At 48.3% G+C, this 22160-nt stretch overlaps 1 protein-coding gene across 1 annotated transcript in view; it reads right to left on the bottom strand.

Annotated features, from left to right (window-relative positions):
- Nucleotides 1-1739: 1739 nt before the first annotated feature.
- Nucleotides 1740-22160, bottom strand: part of MMP11 (matrix metallopeptidase 11) — a 32289-nt gene continuing 11868 nt past the window's right edge. Inside the window, exons 2-8 of the mRNA XM_044990568.1 lie at nucleotides 18969-19219; nucleotides 14174-14317; nucleotides 13003-13136; nucleotides 9826-10073; nucleotides 8750-8963; nucleotides 5405-5662; nucleotides 1740-3329 (exon numbers count right to left, since the gene is read on the bottom strand). Of these exons, the coding sequence (XP_044846503.1) occupies nucleotides 3196-3329; nucleotides 5405-5662; nucleotides 8750-8963; nucleotides 9826-10073; nucleotides 13003-13136; nucleotides 14174-14317; nucleotides 18969-19219 (1383 nt within the window). The 3' untranslated portion in view covers nucleotides 1740-3195. The remainder of the gene's footprint in view (nucleotides 3330-5404; nucleotides 5663-8749; nucleotides 8964-9825; nucleotides 10074-13002; nucleotides 13137-14173; nucleotides 14318-18968; nucleotides 19220-22160) is intronic.

Here is a 22160-nt window from a genome sequence, read left to right as displayed (position 1 = left end):
CAGCTACCACCGTGGATATACCACATAGTAGGTACAGATATGCAAACATGGCTATGTTGTGAAGAAAGCAGTTACCTCTTTAGCAGTTCCTTCAGCTACATTCAATGGTGGCTCCTCTTCTTTTCTGTAGGGGTTCCACAGAGCTCCAGCCTTGACACTTCTCCTTCTATACCCTTTCTCTGGGCAATCTCATTTGCTCGCACAATTTCAACCACCGTCTTTGTGTAGATGACTCAGCTCTACCTCTCCACTGCTGAGGTATCCCTGTCCAGTCACATCTCAGCCCCTCTCTCCAATATGGACCCCTTACTCCATAAACTGATCATATCTTTCTTCAAAGTTATTAATGGCATCACTATTTCCCCAGTCATACAAGTCAACCTTGGAGTCTTCCTCTACACTCTCTCCCTCTCTCTACACACACCTCCAAGCTATGTCCACGTTATGCAGCTGCTTCTCAATAATGTTTGACCTTTTTAGTCTATTCAGAAAGCCAAAAACTTAGTCAGCTCCTCAGCATTTCTCATCTTCACTCCTGTTGCCTTCTCTACATCTCCTTGACAACCACATAATCCTCTCTAGTTCATTGAAAACAGCTATCCAGATTATTTTTTGTTGCCTGTCACTCTGACCTATCACCTCCCTCTTTGAATTCCAACTCCCTTTATATATCACCACACCAAGTTCAAGCGTTATTCTCACCTTCAAGAGCCTTCACAACTCTGCTCCCACTCTGTCCACTCATATCTCAGCCTCTAGCTCTTCCTCTATCACAATATCTGCTTTAACCACCTGTTTGAGCTTCTCAAACACCTCTCCTCTTTCTTTTAAGCCACACAAGGCAATAAATCTATAAGGCTACTGACACTCTTCTCAAAACCTACTTTTACAATCAGTGACCAATGGACTGAAGGGTAGATAAGGTTAACTAGTTATACTACTGATATTTTTAAACATTTATATCACCATAGTACATATTGCAATGCATTCCTTACCCCTTTCTTATAATCCTAGAACATCAGGGGTGGAAGGGACCTCAGGAGGTCATCTAGTCCACCCCCCTGCTCAAAGCAGGACCAATCCCCAGACCAATTTTTGCCCTAGATCCCTCCTCAAGGATTAAGCTCACAACCCTAGGTTTAGCAGGCCAATGCACAAACCACTGAGCTATCCCACTTGTCTTCTTAAATTGCAGCCTCTTCAAGGTATAGGACTCACTTGCAAGGCATAAGCAACACACAGCCCTTCCTTTATAGCTATTTGATTCTTTCCCAGCTGGGCTGCTGCCCTCTTATAAGAACTTTTTCCCCAGCATGCCTTTTGGTATCTGGCCCTTTAAATACTGCGGAGTCAAGCAGCTGCAGCCCTAAAGTAGCCATTTTGTGGCTAGTTACTACTTGCTGTGCTTCCTATACTTCCTGATGGAAAATGCTCTTTACTCTTGCTCTATTTTTCCTTTTCCTATTCTTAAGAAGGGAATGTTTCTCACAGCCTCAGTTTTCATCTAGGCCTCTAAGTGTCACTGTAATATAAAAGTTCAGTAATGATAGCATGACCCAAACTCACTTATACTTGTTGCAACTGGGTCTGCTGAGCAGGTCACAATCTGATTACAAAAAACACCCTTGTACTTACAGCATAGACAGTGCTCAAGATAAGGGTCTGTAGGTGGGATCTGTTGTAAAGTTGTGGTTGAAAACTATGTTAAAAGAAATTCAGACTAAACAGGGCATAGAAAAAAGACCACATTTATTGATACAGCACAGTATGTATATATATACACACATACACACACAGTATATATAAAAAGGTTTTATACACATTGTACAAACATTTACATACTTGCTTTGAAGAAGCATGGTTGTAAAAACAAACACTGAGAAGAAGTAAAAAACATAGACCTGAAATTTGAATGAGGTAAAAAAAACTTGAATGAGAGAGAACATGCAGGCCTAAGGATGATAAAGGCCTCTGAGCCATATCTCTATTTGCTGTGGGTAGGTTTAAATCCCACTTTGTCTCTGCTAATGAGGTCTGAAGGAAAGCTGATAAATAGTAAGGATAACTGAGTAGGTTTCTACCCTTTCTTTATTTCCGTTTCTTGGGCAATCAGAAAGGGCCACCGTAGGTTTATTTTGCTAACCAGGATTGTTACAATACATAAAGTTTTGCTATGCAGCAAAAACCATGAGATCTGGAAGCAGATACATTTTTGCTCAATTGGAGATATGGGGAAGAAGATGAAGAATAGCTTGTGAAAGATGGGAAGGTAGATGGGTGAATAATAGATAGAGAAAATGCACGGCCCTCTTTTGTGTTCTGATTTTCAGCAATAGGTAGAGAATAAAGAAGTGAAACAAGGCACAAACATTGGTTTTGAATTTGGATAGACTTAACCTGAAATTTTGATAAAGTTACAAGCATCCAGGCAGTATTGTGGTGAGCTAGTGTCTTAGTGAGATCCCAGAGTTATTAACAATATATGGAGATATCGGGCAGTGTCCAGCACTGAAACCTAGCACCTTTAAAAAACCCACAGAATATTTTTACAAATCAGTACAAAATTATAATGAACATTAGTGACAATACAAAACAAAAACAGAAATACCAATAGACCTGGGACAAGATGCTGAAATGCAGGGGTCCAAACTCACCTTTATTACCATGGTGAAGCAGCCCCAGCAACCTGGGCACATGTCTTGAATCTGAATTTGGGAACAGTTAAAACTCCCCTTTCAATGCTAGGAAAGTGGCCATCAATGGAATCCATTCTCAACAGTGCTGATGTCAGGAACAGCAAAGATGGCTGTGCTGTGGGCAATAGTAACACAGGGAATACCAGTGGGATCCATTTTCTAAGTGGATGGGGCCCAGATAACTTTGGAAGCAGGACCCATTCCAGGCTGGCCTCTGGGATCTAAGTGCTGGAAGTGTTAAAGTAGCCACTCAAACAGCAATCAGGCTGCATCCTTATTTCCAACACCAAGCTGTGATTGGGGGCCCCTGGAATCTGAAAACAGGCAACTACATGCCACAGGTCTCCTCGAGCCATTTGTGCAACCCATTGTGTCAGGTGCTGGGCATAGCAGGAGGCCAGGAATGCATGTGAGATTTCTCTGTCCAAGAGCATGACATCTTTCAAAGTGACAGTTGGAGACATGGGAGGGCAATCTAGAGGATGCCAGCACCTTCTGTTCATCTGAAGAAATTGGAGGAGGGTGCACAGCTGAAGAAGTCATGGCTGATCTGGCGTGGGTAACCCTCTAGCACTTTCACCTGCACTGGGTCGAACTTCCAGTAAAGCCGGTCTCTCAAGAAATAGGCAAAACCTGTGGAGGAGACAGAGACAAGTGTCAAAGGAGATAGAGCAGATGTGATTTACGGGGCTCTTCATTTTCTAGCATTATTACTCCTTGTATTTATGTCCCATAGTGGACTTCATGCTCAATTTGCCAGTGGGCAAAGGGGTGGCAAAGACCCACAATGAAGGATGGTTCACTAACTAGCAAAGAAGGATGAGAAGGAAGCTGGAGATGCTGCAAGCTTCATGTCCTCTCCACCCAGCTTTGTGACTCAGCAGTTGGCCTGATTGCAGAACGGTTAGTGAGAGTAGAGGGTTCAGAATGAGGCCCTTTATCATTACAGCAAGGACTGTTGAATAGGTGTAGGAGATGGCCGAAAGGAGTCTATTACTACCAAGAGATTTTTTGGGGATTTATGTCATAGATTTTCATAGATTCCAAGGCCAGAAGGGACCATTATGATCATCAGAAGGGACCATTATGATCATCTGACCTCCTGTATAACAGGCCGTAGAACTTCCCTAAATTCCTATAGGAGATCTTTTAGAAAAACATCCAATCTTGATAGAAAAATTGTCAGTGATGGAGAATCTACCACAGACCTTGGTAAATTGTTCAAATGGTTAATTATTCCCACCATTAATAATTAATACCTTATTACCAGTCTGAATTCGTCAAGCTTCCACTTTCAGCCATGCATTGGTGTTACACCTTTCTCTGCTAGACTGAAGAACTCATAAAATATCTGTTCCCATGTAGGCTAATCAAGTCTCACGGCCTTAACCTTCTCTTTGTTAAGCTAAATTGATTGAGCTGCTTGAGTCTGTGGCTATAAGGCGTGTCTTCTAAGCCATTAATCATTCTCATGGCTCTTCTCTGAACCCTCTCCAATTTATCAACACCCTTCTTGATCTGTGGGCACCAGAACTGGACACAGTATTCCAGCAGCAGTTGCATCAGTGCCAAATACAGAGGTAAAATAACCTCTTTACTCCTCCTCGAGATTCCCCTGTTTATGCATCCCAGGATCCCATTAGCTCTTTTGGCCACAGCATTACATTAGGAGCTCGTGTTCAGCTGATTACCCACCATGACCCTCCAAACTTTTTCAGAGTCACTGCTGCCCAGGATAGAGTCCCCCAACCTGTAAGGATTGCCTACATTCATGCACAACATTTCTAAGGGAATCCCTTGGAAGGGGAGGGTTTTAGGGTTGATACATAGAGCCGGGTAGGCAACCTTTGGCACGCGAGCTGATTTTCAGTGGCACTCACACTGCCCAGGTCCTGGCCACCGGTTCGGGGGGCTCTGCATTTTAATTTAATTTTAAATGAAGCTTCTTAAACATTTTAAACACCTTATTTACTTTACATACAACAATGGTTTAGTTATATATTATAGATTTATAGAAAGACACCTTCTAAAAACGTTAAAATGTATTACTGGCACGCGAAACCTTACATTAGAGTGAATAAATGAAGACTTGGCACACCACTTCTGAAAGGCTGCCGACCCCTGCATAGAGAACAGTTGACAATGGATGTATCACTGGATGAGGCGCCTGTGTGGTTGTCACTGTGCAGTTTTCAGCAAGGAGCCCTGTCTGGGGGAATGTCTTCTATATTCCCAACACTATCAGAAGCAGTGAAATGTCTGTAGTTCTGTCCCGTGTATCTTTTTCTTCCTTGAGGGTGTAACAGGAGCAGGTTTCCTTGTGCCATTCTCCTATTACTAGAGGTTTGGGGAGTCTCTATCTCTCCCCTTTTAAAAAAAAGCATCTGCAATGTCCTACATGTATTTCATTTTAGGGGATAATGGTACTATTGGGGTTTTAGTTGTTTAATCACATGATCTTCTACAGAATTGATGATAAACACCTGTTACGCACCCATTGCAAGCTTAACTGGATGATCTCTCTACAAATTGTTATATACATGTATTATATTTCTCTTATGGATGAAAATTTGCAAAAAAGTGCTTCACTATTAATAATCCAGATTAAAATAAATGTCCAAATCCTGCTGATTCCCTTCCCACCTGAGATGCAAGAATAACCAAGAAAGCCCACACAAGAATAGGCCTCTATTCCGATGTGCACTCACCAAACTCATCCTGGAAAGCAGCATCAATCTCCTGAGGGATGCCACGCCAGTCGACCATCCTGCGGGGGTAGATGGTCTCCACCTGGCGGGTGCTAGGGTTGAAGCGCCAGTAACTGCCTCCCTTAAAGAAGTAAATCTTGTTCTTCTCTGTCCCCCACATCAAAGCTGCCTGGACAGGAGAAGCAGATAGGCCCAGCTCCGAGATAGAAGCAGGGCCAGACACGCGTCTCTCGCCATCATAAATCCAGTACTGAGAGCCTGATGATGGGGCAAAAGAATATATAATGACAGGAGTAACCACAAGCTGTTTACTGTCTAATGACTGTATGGTGACCTGGAATCTCAGCCCAGTCCCAATGGACAGGTGTCCATGACAGAAAAACCACTAGCACAACTGGCACCCTTGCTGATGGCCATTGAGACGCCATGCATCAAATGGACAAGGGAGAATAAACTCTCATCTCACCTCTAGGCAAGGCTGATGCCAGGGAGAAAATCTACATACCTATTGCCTTTGCTGTATCTGCTTCTTGAATGAATAGATGAATTCATTTTCTAGGCTGGTCAGCAGGGCTGCCCAGAGGATTCAGGGGGCCTGGGGCAAAGCAATTTCGGGGGCCCCTTCCATAAAAAAAAGTTGCAATACTATAGAATACTGTATTCTCGTGGGGGCCCCTGTGGGGCCCAGGGCCTGGGGCCAATTGCCCCACTTGTTCCCCCCCTCCCCCCGGGCGGCCCTGGTGGTCAGGCAGTCTGTCTAGCTTGTTACATGGTGCCCATCACTGGTGTGGGAATGCCTCCAATAATGTGACGTGTACATATACAGCAGAGAGTGGGTTAGTTTAAGTAGTTATTGTGGGTAGGCTGATGAAGAATGGGGTTTGAATTTTGCTCTGAATGTGCCGAGGGAGGTCCGAACCCTTTTACCAGCATGACATCTATGAGTCTGTTGAGTTTTTAATCTAAAGAGAGACAATCTATGGGGGGCGGTGGAAATCCAGGAAGCAACATTGCCAAGCATAATCCCCATCTCATCCACACTTTGCGTCTGTTTTAGTCTCCCTGCCCAAGAGCCTGAGGTTACCATGTGGGGAGAGGGAAGAAAAATGGGCCGCCTTTTATGTGGGGGAGAGAATTAAGTGAGGGGTAAGGTCTTTGGGCACTGAGAGTGTGTGCATAGTGAGTTGTGAGTGATGTGCTCTTGAAGTCTAAGCCTTAAATAGAAAGAAGGCTAGATATGCAACTGCATGTGCAAACGTGTGTGCAATTATGCACCTACATTGTGCGCACCAGCTACTGTTCTGGCACATACAAATGACAGACCTGTAACTGGTCATTTGCACAATCCATTATAACTGAATATGCAATTGCTGCAATTGCACATGCAAACTAATTTGCAGCTGCATGCACATTATTTGAAAATGTAGGTCTAAATGACTGAAATTAAACATCCATTTCTAGCACAACGGCTCCATTCTTGGCTGACCCTTAGGCTCTACTGCAATAAACATGATTAATAATGCATCCGTAAGTACTAACACGGCTCCCCCTCTGATACTTGACAATCCGTACGTGTGCATGTATGTTTAAATGGGAGATCTGCATAAACGAGCAAGAAATGGTCAAAATAAAATAAGGACAAAAGTAATGCTTTGAGTTTAGATTAAAATTGCCATCTTCAGGATTACTCCTAGACATTTCATAGTTTCTTTAAGCAATACTCCATAGCACTGCTCGAGTTAAAATCCTGCAAGTTTTAGCAGGATGTGGGATAATTCTGGATGCTGAGCCATTTGATATGGTCTGTGATATACTGAGTAATGATGCAGAGCACCCCCCCTGCCCCCCCAGAACTGGGCAACAATATCCTACCAGCTTCTGGATTTTCTCTATGTAATTTAGACTTGGAAAGAGAGTTAAAGAAAACGGTGAGTGCTTATCCGGGTGAAACAGGGCAAACTATTATTCCTGGGTTCCAGAGATCCTCAGGAACAAATTTGGTGTCTCCACTGTTTTTTTGTTGTTTTTTTTTTTGTTAAAGTCAATGCACTTACCAGAGAATGCATATCTGGCTCCAGGCAGCAGCACTAGGAATGCCAGAGCCTTGTTTAATCTCTGGGCCAGCTCTTGTCACCATAGTCCCCATTGTAAGAGGGAAGAAGGTGCAGATGTTCTGCCATGGCTGCAGGGACTCATGCTAGAGCGAGAACTTTGAAAGTGCCCCATGTGCTCCCTTCTTGCGCCGACTTTCCTCTGATGGCTGGTGCAGAAGGCGGGTGGTCGGGCCATGGCCTTACTACCGTTAGTGTTTGTCAGACTGTTGTGTGCAGGAAGCACAATGACCATGACTGGCCCCACACACAGTTTTTTGGGGGGGAAATGCTCCTAGTACCCCCTCTCCTTTCCCACGCAGCCGCACACACAGGCTTGCTGCAATCTAGTCCTAGGTGTGTAGATTCCTAAAACGTTTGTGTGTGTGACAAATTGCACATTTTAAAGTCCTTGCACTGAAGGAAGGGTTGTCCTATAATGCCCAGATGAACGCCAGGGCATCACTGCACCTGACTGAACTCCAGATTGCTGGGACAATGATGGAAATCAGTGCAGGTGTGAGCCATCTTTGCACCTGCTCAGGACTTACATTAAAGCGCCCCTTGGCCAGACCAGAGAACTGGGGCCATTGGCTTTAAAAAGTAAACTGACCAAGCGAAGGTCTCACTCGGAGAGGTGCAAATCAGGAATAGCTCCATGGAGTTACACCAGTGTAAAACCAGTCAATGCCGCCTCTGATTTCAATGTCCAAGCTGAACGAGATGCAGAAATAAACAAATACCCATAAATAGTGGGGAAAAAAATCAATTCGAACTCTTCCTGTTCAATACACTAGATTTGGGAAACTCTTTTGCTTCTAAGTAACCAAGGTGAGAATATTTACCAGCTGGGCAACGCCACTTTAAGAAGAGCTGGCCTGTCCCTCTTCACCAATTTTCATACCAAAATGATAAGTGGTAAGTGTGGCCGTCACTCCTCATCTGTGAGTGAGGCACATTTTCAGAGCCGCTAGGCAGAGACTTGGAAGCAAAGTGCTCCTGTTCCAAAGGAGGAAAGTTTGATATTTGGCTTTGTCTAAAATGAAAGTGAACCCCCACCTCCCCCCAAGATCTGTTAAAATATTAAAACTAAAGAGAGAGGAAAACAAACAGGGATCCTTATATGAGGTGGGTGGGGTTTTGATGCTGCCAAGAACATTTTCATGCCCTAGAACCTATTGGGTTTTGTGTCCCCCACCCCACCACAGGAGTTCGTCCTTTCCAGCCCTCTGATCCCATCTCTGTTCTCACTTACCTTGGAAAAACCAGATATTTCCTAGGGAGTCCTCAAAGGCCGCGTCGATGGAGCTTGGAATTCCCTGCCAATGGCGAGAAGCCAGGGCTGGGTAGCCGGCCTGCAGCTTCCCATTCCTGAGCCGCCACACGTAGTGCGACTTGAAAAAGAACAGCTCCCCCCGGATGGTGGAAACAGCATCAAAATCCGTGTCACAGGCGTCAGGCTGCACAGACTGAGAATACCATATGCCGGTCAGCAGGTGCTGAGCTCCGAGGGGCACCCCGCCCTGTGTCAAGCTCAGGGGGTCACCCCACCCTGACCCGGTGCCTCACCCGAGGAGACTGTAGATAGTCACTGCAGACAATAGGGGTCTTTCCCAAATAAAATGTAAATCCTCCCCATGCTTCACTGATCAAGACAAGTGCTTGAATCAAGAAGCCTGGGAGTGAGGAGGAGTTTGACTTACTGCATTGCCTGTAGGAGGTTTGCCCCGGGGTGAATTGGGCTCTGTGCCTATATATACTGAGTGGTTTATTAACATGACAGGTAACCTGCGCTGGCTACAGCCAGGCATTGCATGCGCAGATGCTGGGCAAGCGTCCCCACACAGCTCTCAGTTCCGCTCGGTGATACCCACCTCTGCTGACATTGGTCATCTGTGCACGGTGCTTTGGGATGTGCCAGTGCAAAGTGCTGTCGAAGAGCTAGGTATCGTTATTACTGCAGTCCTCAGGCCCCTACACAGCTCTGCCAACACACTTCTGCCTTGACCTTCATTGCCCCCGCAAGGAAAACCTTGGACTCCTCTTCACCAGGAATTGCCAATCATGCTAACCTAAGCCAAGCTGGGAGGTGGAAGGGGGTTCAACTGCAATCAAACCCCTTTCACTTGCCATCTAACCCAGGCCTGGTGTGGCCAGCTCCCAGGGCAGTGGGATTCCCAAGGAGTCCCCCGTTCTCCTTATTTTCTTTGCTGTGGTTTCCCCAGAGCCTCACCAGGGGGTGATTCTATGAGAATAAAGTTGGGGTTGCCTTAGTACTGTTGGGGGCACTTGGAAATAGTGGCTTTGACACAAGCATTGCTGGTCACTCACCCCCACGTTGGTGATCTCGTTTGTTTCGATGTCTGGTGGGTTTGGCTCTGCCTCCTGTGTCGGGGCTGGCACCGGATCGCTCTTTGGTTTCCCATAGAGGTACTGGATGCCTTGTTTGTCGTCCTCACTCAGCCTCAGCGGGTAGCGGAAGATGTAGAAAGGAGACATCAGTGACTTGGAGACAGCAGTGTGCTGTAGGCCCAGGACGTGACCAAATTCGTGAGCAGCCACTTGCAGTAGGTCAGTCCCTGCAAAGGGAAGAGGGTGCAGGGATTTTTTCAGTGTGCTGGAAGACACCCAGAATGGGCAGGGCCCTCACTGTTCATTCCCTATGGTGGCACCACAAAAAGTTCAGTGCAAGAGGGAATCTGCTTTTCAGGGAGGTCCAGTTGGGTTGCCCATAGTCCAAAGGGATCTGTCGATTTGCCTCATGTCCTATAGTGAGTGGGCACCTCAGGGGGTTGAATTCAGGACCCTCCTAGTTCCCAGCTCTTTGCTGTAGCACCAGATGCTGCGGCCTCTTTAAAGGAGGTAATCCCAGCAGCCATGCAGAGTGGTGGGGGTGGAGCTGGTTTTCCAGCCAGGGCTTTGGAACTGTGTGAGTTGAGTCACTGTGAGTGTCTTCACCTTTTCCCGTGTGTTAGCCTGCACAGACCAGCAAGTTACAATTCTGCCTCATGCCACCAGCACAGGGGCCAATGGCCCCAGCTCCCAGTAGACTCTTCCCCCTGCTTTTGGAGGGAAGGTTCTGCCTTTGGCACATCTGTGGGGATCTGGCCCACAGGAAGCAGACACTAAGGCGGTGTCCAGTCAGATCAGCTTTGCACAAGGGGAGCATCATTCCTTGATTAGCAGCGAACGTGGTGGGGTTCACAGCACGACACCATCCAGTGGAATCTCTGGTGTGAAGCAGAACTACGCAACCAGAACCACGCTGAGAACAGCAATTGTAAACAAATGGTGCCACACAGACAGCAGGGGGCGATCACCTATTGCTTTTTGGTGGTTTGTCGGGAGAGCATGAAAGGCAAAATAAACAAACCATTTCTGATGCTTTATCCCGTCCTCCCTCCCTCCCCCTGCCCCAGACTCTAATAGATTTAAGGGAGGACATGCTTAGGCATAAACTATTTGACAGCATCTTTAAAGGGAACGTAAAGGGATTCAGGCACGTAGAAACACACCCCACACTTGGGAGATCTCCTTTAGCTCCCTGCTGATCACTTTCAGGTTTTAAAATTCTCGGATAAAAAGGCCTTAAAAGAAGAAATTAAGCAACAAAGACTGTGAGGAAGAGTCCTAATGTTGTTTCCTAATGAGCCCAAATGCAATTGATTCTTCCCTGGTTTCAGCCAGGGATCTCCAGGTTGCAGCCCCCTTGGAAAGAAGAGAGTCGCTGGTGTGTTTAGTGCATGGGCTACTGCCCCAAAAGGGAGAAGGAGCAGCTCCCAAAGGAGGCATGGGCATGCTGCAGACTATTCCAGGGGGATGTGGTATGAACACCTGGGAAAGTTTGATCGCGAGGAGAAGTGAACTTGGCTTATCTGCAAATGAGCAGCCCCCTGAAATGTGTCAAGTTTGCTCAGCACTGACGCAACTGAAGTGATCACATCTAGGTCAGTTGAGAATCTGGGATTTCTACCTCAGTGATTTATTAAACACTTTCGAACAATCCTGTTTAGATTGGCAGATTCCCCACTCTCTGCTGTCCAGTATTGGCAGATCCGCTGTGCTCTGCTCCAACTTTATGGGGAGCTGAACAACAGCGCAGCTGAAAAAAATCTTTGCATGGGAAGAGCCATAACAGAGTGGCAGTATGGAGCCAAGAATGCCTGAGGGCTAATCCTGGTTCTGACAATGATATGCTGTGTGACCCTTGGGCAAGTCACTTACGCCTCTCGGTACTTTGGTTTCTTCTGCTGTAAAATGGGAATAAGGCTATTCCCCTACTTCAGAGAAGGCTTGCAAGGGTTAATTAATGTTTGCAAAGCTCTGGAGGATATTAAATTGGAAGAACATGCTAAGTGTGATTATCCCCAGTTATTACCGAAGCCACATATGAAAGAGAGAGTGAATGATGACGGAACGTGGCCTGGTCTGTTTCAGCAGCTTTTCAAGCTCTCCTCCAATACAGGATTAATGAAGAGGAATATATTAGGACATTTTTCAAATGGCTTATCTAACTTCTGAGAGAGTGGTGAACACTGATTGCAGATGTTCCCAGATTCTCCCGTTGCAAAACTGGTGGGACGCACCTCAGATATTTCAAAAGTTACTGATGTTTATTTATTATCCAGTGGTGGAGTGAGCTTGATGCTCTAAAAGCCAGTCCCTGGCCACAGGGAGTTTACAAACTGTCAGTAAAGTCAATGGGGAAAATGCCATGGACTTCAGTGGGTGCAGGACTGGGGCCTAAACACTGACCCGGATAAGACAAGCTGTACGGGGAGGCCCTGAATGGGAGGTGTTAGCTTAGTTGTTCCCCCTCCCCCCCCCATTTCTTCTCCCTGTAGATCATGTTGAGGTGGAGGAGGGTGATAGACGGGAGTTATTATCTGTGCATCTTGCAGAAGAACTGAGGCCCTAGGAAGTGATCCTGATAGATCTCAAGATGCTGTATGTATCTTGTGAGATGTTACGGCATTTATCCCTGAACTACACAATGATACCGGCCTGGCTCTACTATTAAGAAAACAGTTTTGACTTGATCTGGACATCAAGTCGCTCCCTCATATCGACCGCGCGATGTTGTGTGGGGGTCAGCGTGTTCCCAAGCCAAAGTGAGAGACTGGGAGCCTGTGTTGTTTCCCTGTAGAGACGTTCAAGAAGAAAGGGTTTGGAAACAGGCGGTGGACAACGGGGACTGGGACTGAGACCTGCCAGTTATACAGGACTTTGGCAGAGAAACACTCCACCCCAGGGTCTGGGACTTAGGTTCCCTTATCTCTCCGTTTTATTTTTTAGCGGTGGCTCTTTGAGTGACCTGGTGTTAGAACCCCACTTAACTGTGATTGGAAAGAGACAAGGACATAGGCCATGTGAAGTGCCCTGCCCGGCTGTGTGGACAGGCCTGTTCAGACCTCTTCTCTAGGAATTAAACGCTTTTTACCTTTATCAGTGGCCTCCCCCTCCCCAAACACACACGCATCCATGCCTCCATCTGAATCCACAACACACCTAAGTTGTTCCCAATGGTCCAGGTCTCATCGTAGTCAAAATGGACGTCTCCCTCGCGGTGGGTCTTGGGGAAGAACGCATGCGCCAGGATGCCTCCAGGCCCGTCAAAGGGCAGGTTATCGCCATGCCAGTACCTGGAGGGCAAGACATGGCAGTTCAGTGAAACCACACTTGGCAGCCAGGGTGAGCTTTGAGAACAGCACCTCACGCTCCCCACCACTCATCTTTGAGCCCTCCCTCGTGTCCCTGCAAACCTTGTTCTAAGTAGGGAGGCCGAACCTTCACACAAGCCCAGTGCCTTCACGCCAGGCCACAGACGCTATTAGTTTCTCATCGGTGTTTGTTCCTTCCCCTGTTCAGCTTTCATCAAGCCCATAAAATTCAGGTGAAGGCTGATCAAGCAACTAGCATTAAGACAGCACAACTGAAATGAGCAGAACCCATGGAGACTTCCTGGGCCAATTCCTCAAGTCCTCACTCGCGCCAAACTCCTGTTAACTGAGGAAGCCTTGGAGAGAGGTGAACAGTGCAGAGAAGTGGAGACAAAACCCACTGAATACAGCCCACATCCTCCTCTGGCTGGGATCCACAATCCCTTTTATTGGCTTTGTGCAAACATTCATTGGAGGGAAGTTTTGCTCCTGCAAATATTTTGCAGAAAGTGAAGTGCAGGCCTGGAGTCAAGATTCATTTAACCAAGAAGCTAAATTTGTTTTGGGGCAAAAGGTCAGGTCATTCAATGGGGGAGTGGGGGGAAGAGAGACTGAAGAGTTGGAAGCAGCCAAAACAAACACTTGTCAGCCAGGGATCTTTGACCACGTGGTAGCATAAATTAACCGGCGAACAATTTTTCAATAATAAACAAATTAGTAAAATAAATGATTATTTGTTGTATGGTGGCACCCGATCAGGGATCAGGGCCCCAGTACGCTAGGTACTGTACTTGCACATAACAAAACAATAGCTCTTGCCTAGGCAGCCTAATACCTAAATAAGAAAACCAAAGTTTGGAAACAGGACAAGGGACTAACGTCAGTGACTAAATAATTTGATGCCAATAGTTGGACCAGCTCCAGCGAGGACTGTGGGATCTGTCCTCGTCACACACAGCCCAGTGGGGGAAGAGGGGCGTTTCCTTTTGGATTAGAACAGCTTCCCCTTCCATGCTTACCTGGTGAAATCAATAACTATGTCGGCTCGGCCCTCGTGCACTTCGGTGAAGGTTAATGGTGTCACGTCACTCCAGACTTTCAAGGCTTCCGCAATGGTCCGTCTCACTTTAGTATTCACAAGTTGCCACGGGAATCTTATAATTCTAAAAAGCAGTAGATACTGTATTTAGAGGTACTGCCCATCGTAACAACATAACTACAGCCACTGGGTCAGACCAATGATCCCTCTAGCCCAGTAGCCTGTCTTTCAACAGTGACTGGTTCAGCCAGATGCTTCTGAGGGAGTGAACAGAACAGGGCAATTTATCAAGTGATCCACCCCCCTGTTGTCCAATCCCAGCCTCTACCAGTCAGAGGTTTAGGGACACATGGGGTTGCATCACTGACCATCTTGGCTAATAGCCATAGATGGACTGGTCCTCCATGAACTTACCTAGTTCTTTTTTGAACCCAGTTATCCTTTTGGCCTTCACAACATACCCTAGCAATGAGTTCCACAGGTTCTCTCTGTGTTGTGTGAAGAAGTACTTCCTTATATTTGTTTTAAACCCGCTGCCTACTAATTTCATTGAGTGACCCCTGATTTGTGTGTTATGTGAAGGGGTAAATAACACTTCCTCATTCACTTTCTCCACACCAATCACGATTTTATAGACCTCTATCACATCCCCCCTTAGTCGTCTCTTTTCCAAACTGACCAGTTCCAGTGTATTTAATCTCTCCTCGTATGGAAGCTGTTCCATACCCCTCATCATTTTTGTTTCCCTTCTCTGTACCTTTTCCAATTCTAATATACGTTTCTTGAGATAGGGCAACCAGAATTGCATGCAGTATTCAAGGTGTGGGCGCACCATGGATTTATACTGTGGCATTGTATTTTCCATCTTATTATCTATTCCTTTCCTAATAGTTCCTAACATTCTGTTCACTTTTTTGACTGCTGCTGCACGTTGAGCGGATGTTTTCAGAGAACTATCATCCCAACATCACACAATGGTCAGTGTCAGCCTGGCAGTGTCATCACAAAAACAACAGGAGTACTTCTGGCACCTAACAAACGTATTTGAGCGCAAGCTTGAAGTGGGCTGTAGCCCACGAAAGCTTATGCTCAAATATATTTGTTAGTCTCTAAGGTGTCACAAGTACTCCTGTTCTTTTTGCTGATACAGACTAACAGGGCTGCTACTCTGAAAAGCGTCATCACAGGCATTAGCAGCAGCAAGGAGAGCCATCTATTGTAAAAAGGGATGCTATCATCTTCTGCTAACATCAAAACACCTCAGCCAACATAATCACGATCACAGCAAGCCCCACACCAGAGCAATGAATCCTGATCTCACCTGCAAATCACTGTCAGTATTAACCGCAATGCATCTGTTATCACCACAATCACCATTAGAATGGCCATTAATGCAAATGCCACCATGTCCATCATTACAATCCACACTAATTTCATCTAATGAGTCATTGAATTTCTGTCATCAATACACTGGCTGCAAATCACAATTTCATTAGGCAACAGGGAATGTCCTCACCACAAATCCCACCATCAGCCTTCCATTATTACCAACAATCTGCCACACACCATTGGTTCGCCCGGGGTCATGTAAACACAGCAACAGGCCTGGGCTTTGCCACAAGAAGAGGACACTCTGTCTACATCAGACGCAGGCTGTATAGCTCAGGTCCTAGTATACAATATACCAGGCTGAGTCCGAGGTGGTACAAGGAATCCTGCATAGGTGGTTTTGGAACAGCTTTGCAGACATGCTGTATTTTTTAGGAGGGCTTTGGAGGAGGAGAGGGAGGCTGTTTGGTGAATGTGCTGGAGTGAAATGCTGCAACACTACCTAGGAGGGGGTATAATCCCTCCAGTCTACCCCCACCCATAACTGTGTTTGGATGGAGTGATTTGATTTTCTCTAATCTCTGCTGCAAGGGCATTTTATTCCCATGAGGTTGGTGCTTGTTGATGTCAGAGATCCCTTCCACTCCCCACCAAAACTACCATCCTGATCCCTAAGGGATTGATTCTGCAACCCTCTATCACAGTGAACAGCACATTTACGAGCAGCCCTATTAAAGCCAATGTGTGTTGTGTGTGTGTGGGGGGGGTGCTCATGCATCACTGCTCTGCTGTAGAAGTAAGGCTCCCGGAATCAGACGCTAACTCAGCATCCCTGCTGTAAACAGTGACAGGATTGTCATTGTAGAGGAGAACACAGTTCAGGGAGGAGGTAGCACACTAAACATTTCTAATGTACTACTCCCTCCAGCCCGGTCACGTGTGCATCGGAGGCTTGGGTACAAGTCAGGGAACATTTGCCAATGACCCAAGGCACAACCTTTGACTCCTCAAAGCCTAGGAGGGGGTCCCAGCCGACCCACCCTACCAACATTCAGTCTGGCCATCAGCACAACCACTGCCACCAATGTTACAACGTACTCATCACTGCAATAATCACTGATGAAGTCACCAGCAGCGTCGGCGTCATTAATGCCGCTGGTCCCTCACCCTGACAATCGCTTGCATCAGTATAATCGCTGCCAGCACCATCAATCGCTACAGCCCTGTGGGAACTGTCCCCAAATCTGGAAATCCCTGGACTCCCCATTAACTCGCACTCCCCGCCCCTGGCCATAGTGCGAGGACACTGCGGTTAGAATGGCTACAAGTCATGCAGCACCACCACTCCCACCAGGGAGGTTACCCAGGCCTCCATAGTGAATTTAAACACGCTCGGTGTCCGAGTCACGTCTGGCCAGAACAATCAGTGAATGAGACGTCCTCCATCTAACACCAGCATAACGGAGTGAGAGACAGAAAAAACGGCCCCTGTATGGAAGAGAACCTGCAGGACAGAAGCTATGGGTCTGAGATGGGTAGCTTTGCTGTTAAGGACATTCCGCTTCTCCTTTTCCTGCTAATGCACCCCTCACTTATGCCAACTCCCCAAATCCCCCCACAGATCCCTCCTGAACTGCAGTGGGCTCTGCTGGCACAGCAAGCTACAGCTTGCACCTCAAGCACTGCCTGGGGTGAATCAAGCACATCCAGATGCACTCAGCTGTGAAAGGGGGAACAGAAGAATTGCCATACTGGGTTCAGACCAGTGTCCACCCAGTCCAGCATACTGGCTCCGACAATAATCAGCACCAGATGCGTCAGAGAAAGTGCAAGAAAAACCCCACAGTAGGCAGTTATGGGATAACCTGCCCCCAGGGAAAGTGTCCTCCTAAGCCCTAGTAGTTAACAGTCACCCCAAAGCTTTGCTTTATTGTTTAAAATGTACTACTAGAATTCTAGCTGCTCCTGTTGCCCAGAGAAACATCTAACCCTTTTCTGAATCCTGCTAAGTTCTTGGTCTCAACAGCATCATGTGGCAGTGAGTTCCACAGTCTGATTGTGCACTGACTGCAAGTTTTGAATTTGCCACCTTTCAGTTTCATCGGCTGTCCCCTGGTTCTTGTAGTATGGGGAGAGCTGGATGGAAGCAGAGGGAAGAGACATTTCTGGAAATGCTGCCTGCTCCTGGGAAACGGGAGGAGAGAGCGAACTCGGGTATAGGTGTAGACTCTGTGTGGATTTATTTAGTGTGGTGAGGTGCTCGGATACCAGTCTAGATAGATTCCTAGACACACATTTGCTACCACATCTCTGAGCTAGTGTATGGACATGCCTACCCTGTGCTCATGTATACATGGCAGTTCTCAAAGCTATGGAAAAAACTTTCAGCTCCTAGCATCTGGCTCATGCCGAAGAGAAATGCTGTTTCACTAACTGGGGTGCATGAGCCCCTCACATCCCACACCCCTGTAACTCTGCCCTTGGATAGTGTGATGTTTTTAATCTCTGATGGCTCCCGGATTTTTATTCCCAGGCACAATGTTGGTGCTTGTTCATATCAGCAAAGTTTTTTTTCCTCTGATGCCAGGGATAAGAGAAAGCCTTTCCATTACCCTGGTAGTTTCCTGAGGCTATTGGCATAGCAGCATCCCCTGCGCTCAGTTAAACACATACCCAGTGAAGACACTTCTCTGGGCCCTATCAAGATGCACAGGAGCACAGTCTCCTTTCCACATGTGCATCTTACTCCCTTAGGCTAACAGCAGCCGCAGATGTGCACTGAGGGGAGAATATGGCGTGTGATCAGCCAGCAGAACCCTGGCCCTTAACCACATCCAGCAAGCTCCTACCCGACAGCACGTGGTGTGATTTAGGGGACACCGAGACCATGTTTGTAAGCACGTCAATAAATGATGACTAGAACGGGCTATTTAAAATAAACATGGAGGGAAGCCTCGGGGAGGGAGGGTGTTGTGTGAGCATGTGGGACTGGTGCCTGGTGGGGTGTGTGGAGATGAGGCTGCGGTGTTTAGAAGTCTGAGCGAGTGGGTGTATACGTGAGTGTGGTGTGTTAATCAGTGTGTGGTTATGTGTGTGAGGGAAGGAGAGTGTGTGGCTGTGGGGGCACACATGGGTGCTCGGAGCACGGGGGGCGTGCGAGTAGCGTGGGGGTGCTGAGGTGTGTGAGTGGCTGAGGGTGTGAAGGCCGTCACGTCTATGCTGAGCATGTGTGAGAGACAGCGTGGGGCTAACTGGTGTGTGTGGATTATACCCTTGTCACCCCAACGCCCTGCACCCTGTTCCTTGAACAAGTTCCCCAGCTTGGACAGGCCCATGATGGGCGAGGCTCAGCAGGCGAAAGCACCAAATGGAAATGCTCATTTAGGAAGCAGATCCTGACCGGGACTCGCTCCCTGCTTGTGACTTTGGTTCTGGGCCTGTCTTACTTGTAGGTGAGGTCCGTCTTCTCCCAGCGTCCTCCCGACAGGACAAAGCGCTTCTGCCGGTTCCGCCCATTCTGGCCGTCTGGCAGGGTGGGTAGGTCTGGCACGCCGCAGCGGGGTGGGTTCCAGCTTGCTGCCGGCCCGTCTGTGCCCCTGGAGAAGCCCTTGATGGGGACTCCAGTCTCCATGGTATTAACCGAGGAGGAAATCCAGGGATTCTGCTCCTTCCAGGCGTGGTGTTTCCGAGCCCCATCCTAGGCAAGAGACAAACAGAGCTGTGACTTGCGCAGATGGCAGGAGAAAGCATGGCATAGAGATAGCTACATAAACCTGTCCTCTTGCCAATGCCACAACAACCCTGCCGCAGTGCCGTCCTGCTGCGTTCCAGCCTTTACACTGGAGACTCTCCTTCGGGTGAGGAGCCTCTGTACTTCCCACCACGCTGGGCAGCAAACCCACCCCAGTCTTGGTGCTCTCCCTCCACTGGGCTCTGCTGCTCTCCAGGCCGGGGCGCACCTGCTGCAATGCCAGTGAGCCTCAGCAGCTCCTGGTCTGTGTTCCCTTGGCAGCTGGTCAGCGGGAAATGCTTTGGGCAGGAACCAGACCCTCAGCAAAAGAAGGGAATTGCTAGGCAGTAAATCCCCCCATCCACGTCTTTTCCCCAGTTGGCTGCTCATTGTCGTTCACCATAAGCATACAGTGCTCGGGAAATGGTGTAATTATGCACCTCACTCTCCCAGCAGAAAGCAGGAGGCTGGGCAGCTGAACACATGGATTCAGAGGGAGAATGGGGGGCCCACACTGGTCTCTCCTATCCCCTTGTTCCCCCTTCAGCATTTTCCTATCGTTTCTAGCATCTGCCCCTATCTACGGAACACGACGCCTGGCAGCCACTGCTCAGTGCATGAGCATTAGCTGTGGGATCCCCTGGTGACTGTAATGAAGTGCCCCATCCCCTGGGTTCACAAGAGATGTCAGGGGTCAGGGCCACCCTGCCTATCCCATTGCTAAATGGGAGGGAGATGGTCCCAACTAGATGGGAGTGCAGCACCAGGAGTGGGTGGGTCCTGGCCTGGGAAAAGTCATGAACCACTCGTGTGTGATGATGATGATGATGATACTTAACATTTTATAGAGTGTTTTTCCATCAGCAGCGTTACTGCCTCCGATTACCCCAGCCCTCTCCCCGGAGAGCTAACTCAGCACTACAATTCTCCATTTGACAGCAGGGTCAGCTGGGGCGCAGAGAGGGTGCCTAAAAGTAAGTGACCCACATCCACAGCGCAGCCAGCGGGAGCTATACGGCGCTCAGCCGCTTTAGAAAATCAGCCTGCGTAATTCAGGTGCCCAAACGTGGACTCAGTTGCTTAACGTGGCAGAGGGAGTCAGCGTAAAAGCTGTGGATTCCTGCCTCCCAGCCCTATGTTCAGCCTATTCCACCGCCCGTCTCTTACAGTCACTGCACGGCCTGCTCCGTCCCCGGCTGCCCCGCCAGGCTAGGACGTGGCTAAGAAGTTATAGTTGATGTACTTCCAGTAGGTTACAAAGCCCACTGGCGACACGGGAACATACAGCAAACTCCTTCGCTGCTGCTGACTCGTGGATTCTTCCCTCCAGGGGCAATTACTGGGTATGGGAGATATCCCTTGGGTCACGCTAGAAGCAAGACAGATGGGACACGATGCTGATGTGAGGGAAGCTCCCTTTATCCTGTAGGAATCAGGGTCCTTGGAGCCTCCAGGCTCTGCCCTGCCCTGCCCATTTGTTTCCTATTCTTCTCTAGTTCCCCGTGACTTAAATGGGATCCCTCTGTGCTGACAGACTCACAGAGCCCGGTCTCTCAGGTGCCAGCAGACAGGCTGGCCCCCTGCATCACCCAGCCAGGGACCTTACGGTCAGCGTGGCGCGGTGCTGGCTGGTTTGCTATGGATGGATCTGCAGTTTAATCCCACGAATTGCCATCTCTCTGTTCCAGCACAATAGTTCCATTCATGTGGGCTGTAATGAAGTGTGAAGCCCCTGGCATTAATTCTGCTGTCACGGCTAACATCTATATCACAGCACTGGGCCCTCCGGACGGGCTGCAAGGATGGACACAGGAACTTGGCAGGTCACCGGAAGGCACATGGTAATCTCACCACTCATTGCTAGCATTATTCCACCAGCCCGTCCTGCCCTGTCGCAGACAGCCAGACGCTCCTTTAGCTCGGTGGCGATCACCTCCTGCGGTCCTTGCCTGAGAAACCAGACTCAGTCCTCAGACTGAGCTACTCAATCTTACATCCCAAAGCGCTCTGCAGGCCACAGCAATCGCCCCATCCACCAGCTCTGGGAGGATGAACAGCACGTAGGCCCAGCCACCACGAACAAGTCGAGCTTTTAGATGGTTTAGGACAAAGAGGAGGTGGGGATGCAGGTGCGGCCTGTCCTGATCTGTCCCCTGGGCACTCCTCTCACACCAGCAGCTCACAAGAGCAGAGCCTTCCGGAATAAGAGGTACCCAGACTTTTACAGCAAGGCTGGTAACAAGATGAGTTGTCAGCGTATCGCTGTGCTGCTCACCGGGGATGCATGCTAAGGACTCTGAGGCTGAGTCCAGGGCAATCCCAGACTGATGGGGCTCTCTGTCAGGCTGCACCAGCTAAAGAGGGCTCCCCTCAGACCCCAGGGCAGGGCCTGCTACACAGCAAGAACAGCTAGAGATGGAGATGTCTGGATTCCGCAGGCCCAGAAGGGACCCTGCAAGGAGCATCCGCAGGACTGGTGCAAAGGACAAGTGCAAGCGGGGAGCCAGTGAATTGCACAAGAGAGATGAGCCCCAGTGGTGGGTGAGGAGTGGCCTCTGGCCTCAGGGCCCCTCGTGACTGCAGGACAGTTGGCAGAGTCGTGCATGTGCAGTCCTGGGCTGGTTTGACTAAAGAGGGACCCACAAAGGAGTTTTACCCAATTGGGCTTGTGCCCTTCTGACATACAGAGAAGGCCTAGAATTTTTTCCACCTGCTTGTTTGTTTTTTTTATTAACCTGAGAAGTATTAGGATCATCCCCCCTGGTTTGCCCTGGCTTTGCTGGAGGAGCTGGTGGGATCTTGTTAGCTCCACTGGTGCAAGTGCTGGTGGACATGGGTGGCGGATGGAGCCCCGCTTCAGGGAGGCTAGCCCACCCCCCACCTCACCCCTTCCTCATGAGGACCTCCC

Source organism: Mauremys mutica, chromosome 16, assembly GCF_020497125.1.
Source record: "Mauremys mutica isolate MM-2020 ecotype Southern chromosome 16, ASM2049712v1, whole genome shotgun sequence".
Taxonomy (NCBI): Eukaryota; Metazoa; Chordata; order Testudines; family Geoemydidae; genus Mauremys; species Mauremys mutica.
Note: the sequence above shows the minus strand (reverse complement) of the source record. Positions and strands in the feature narration are given on the sequence as shown.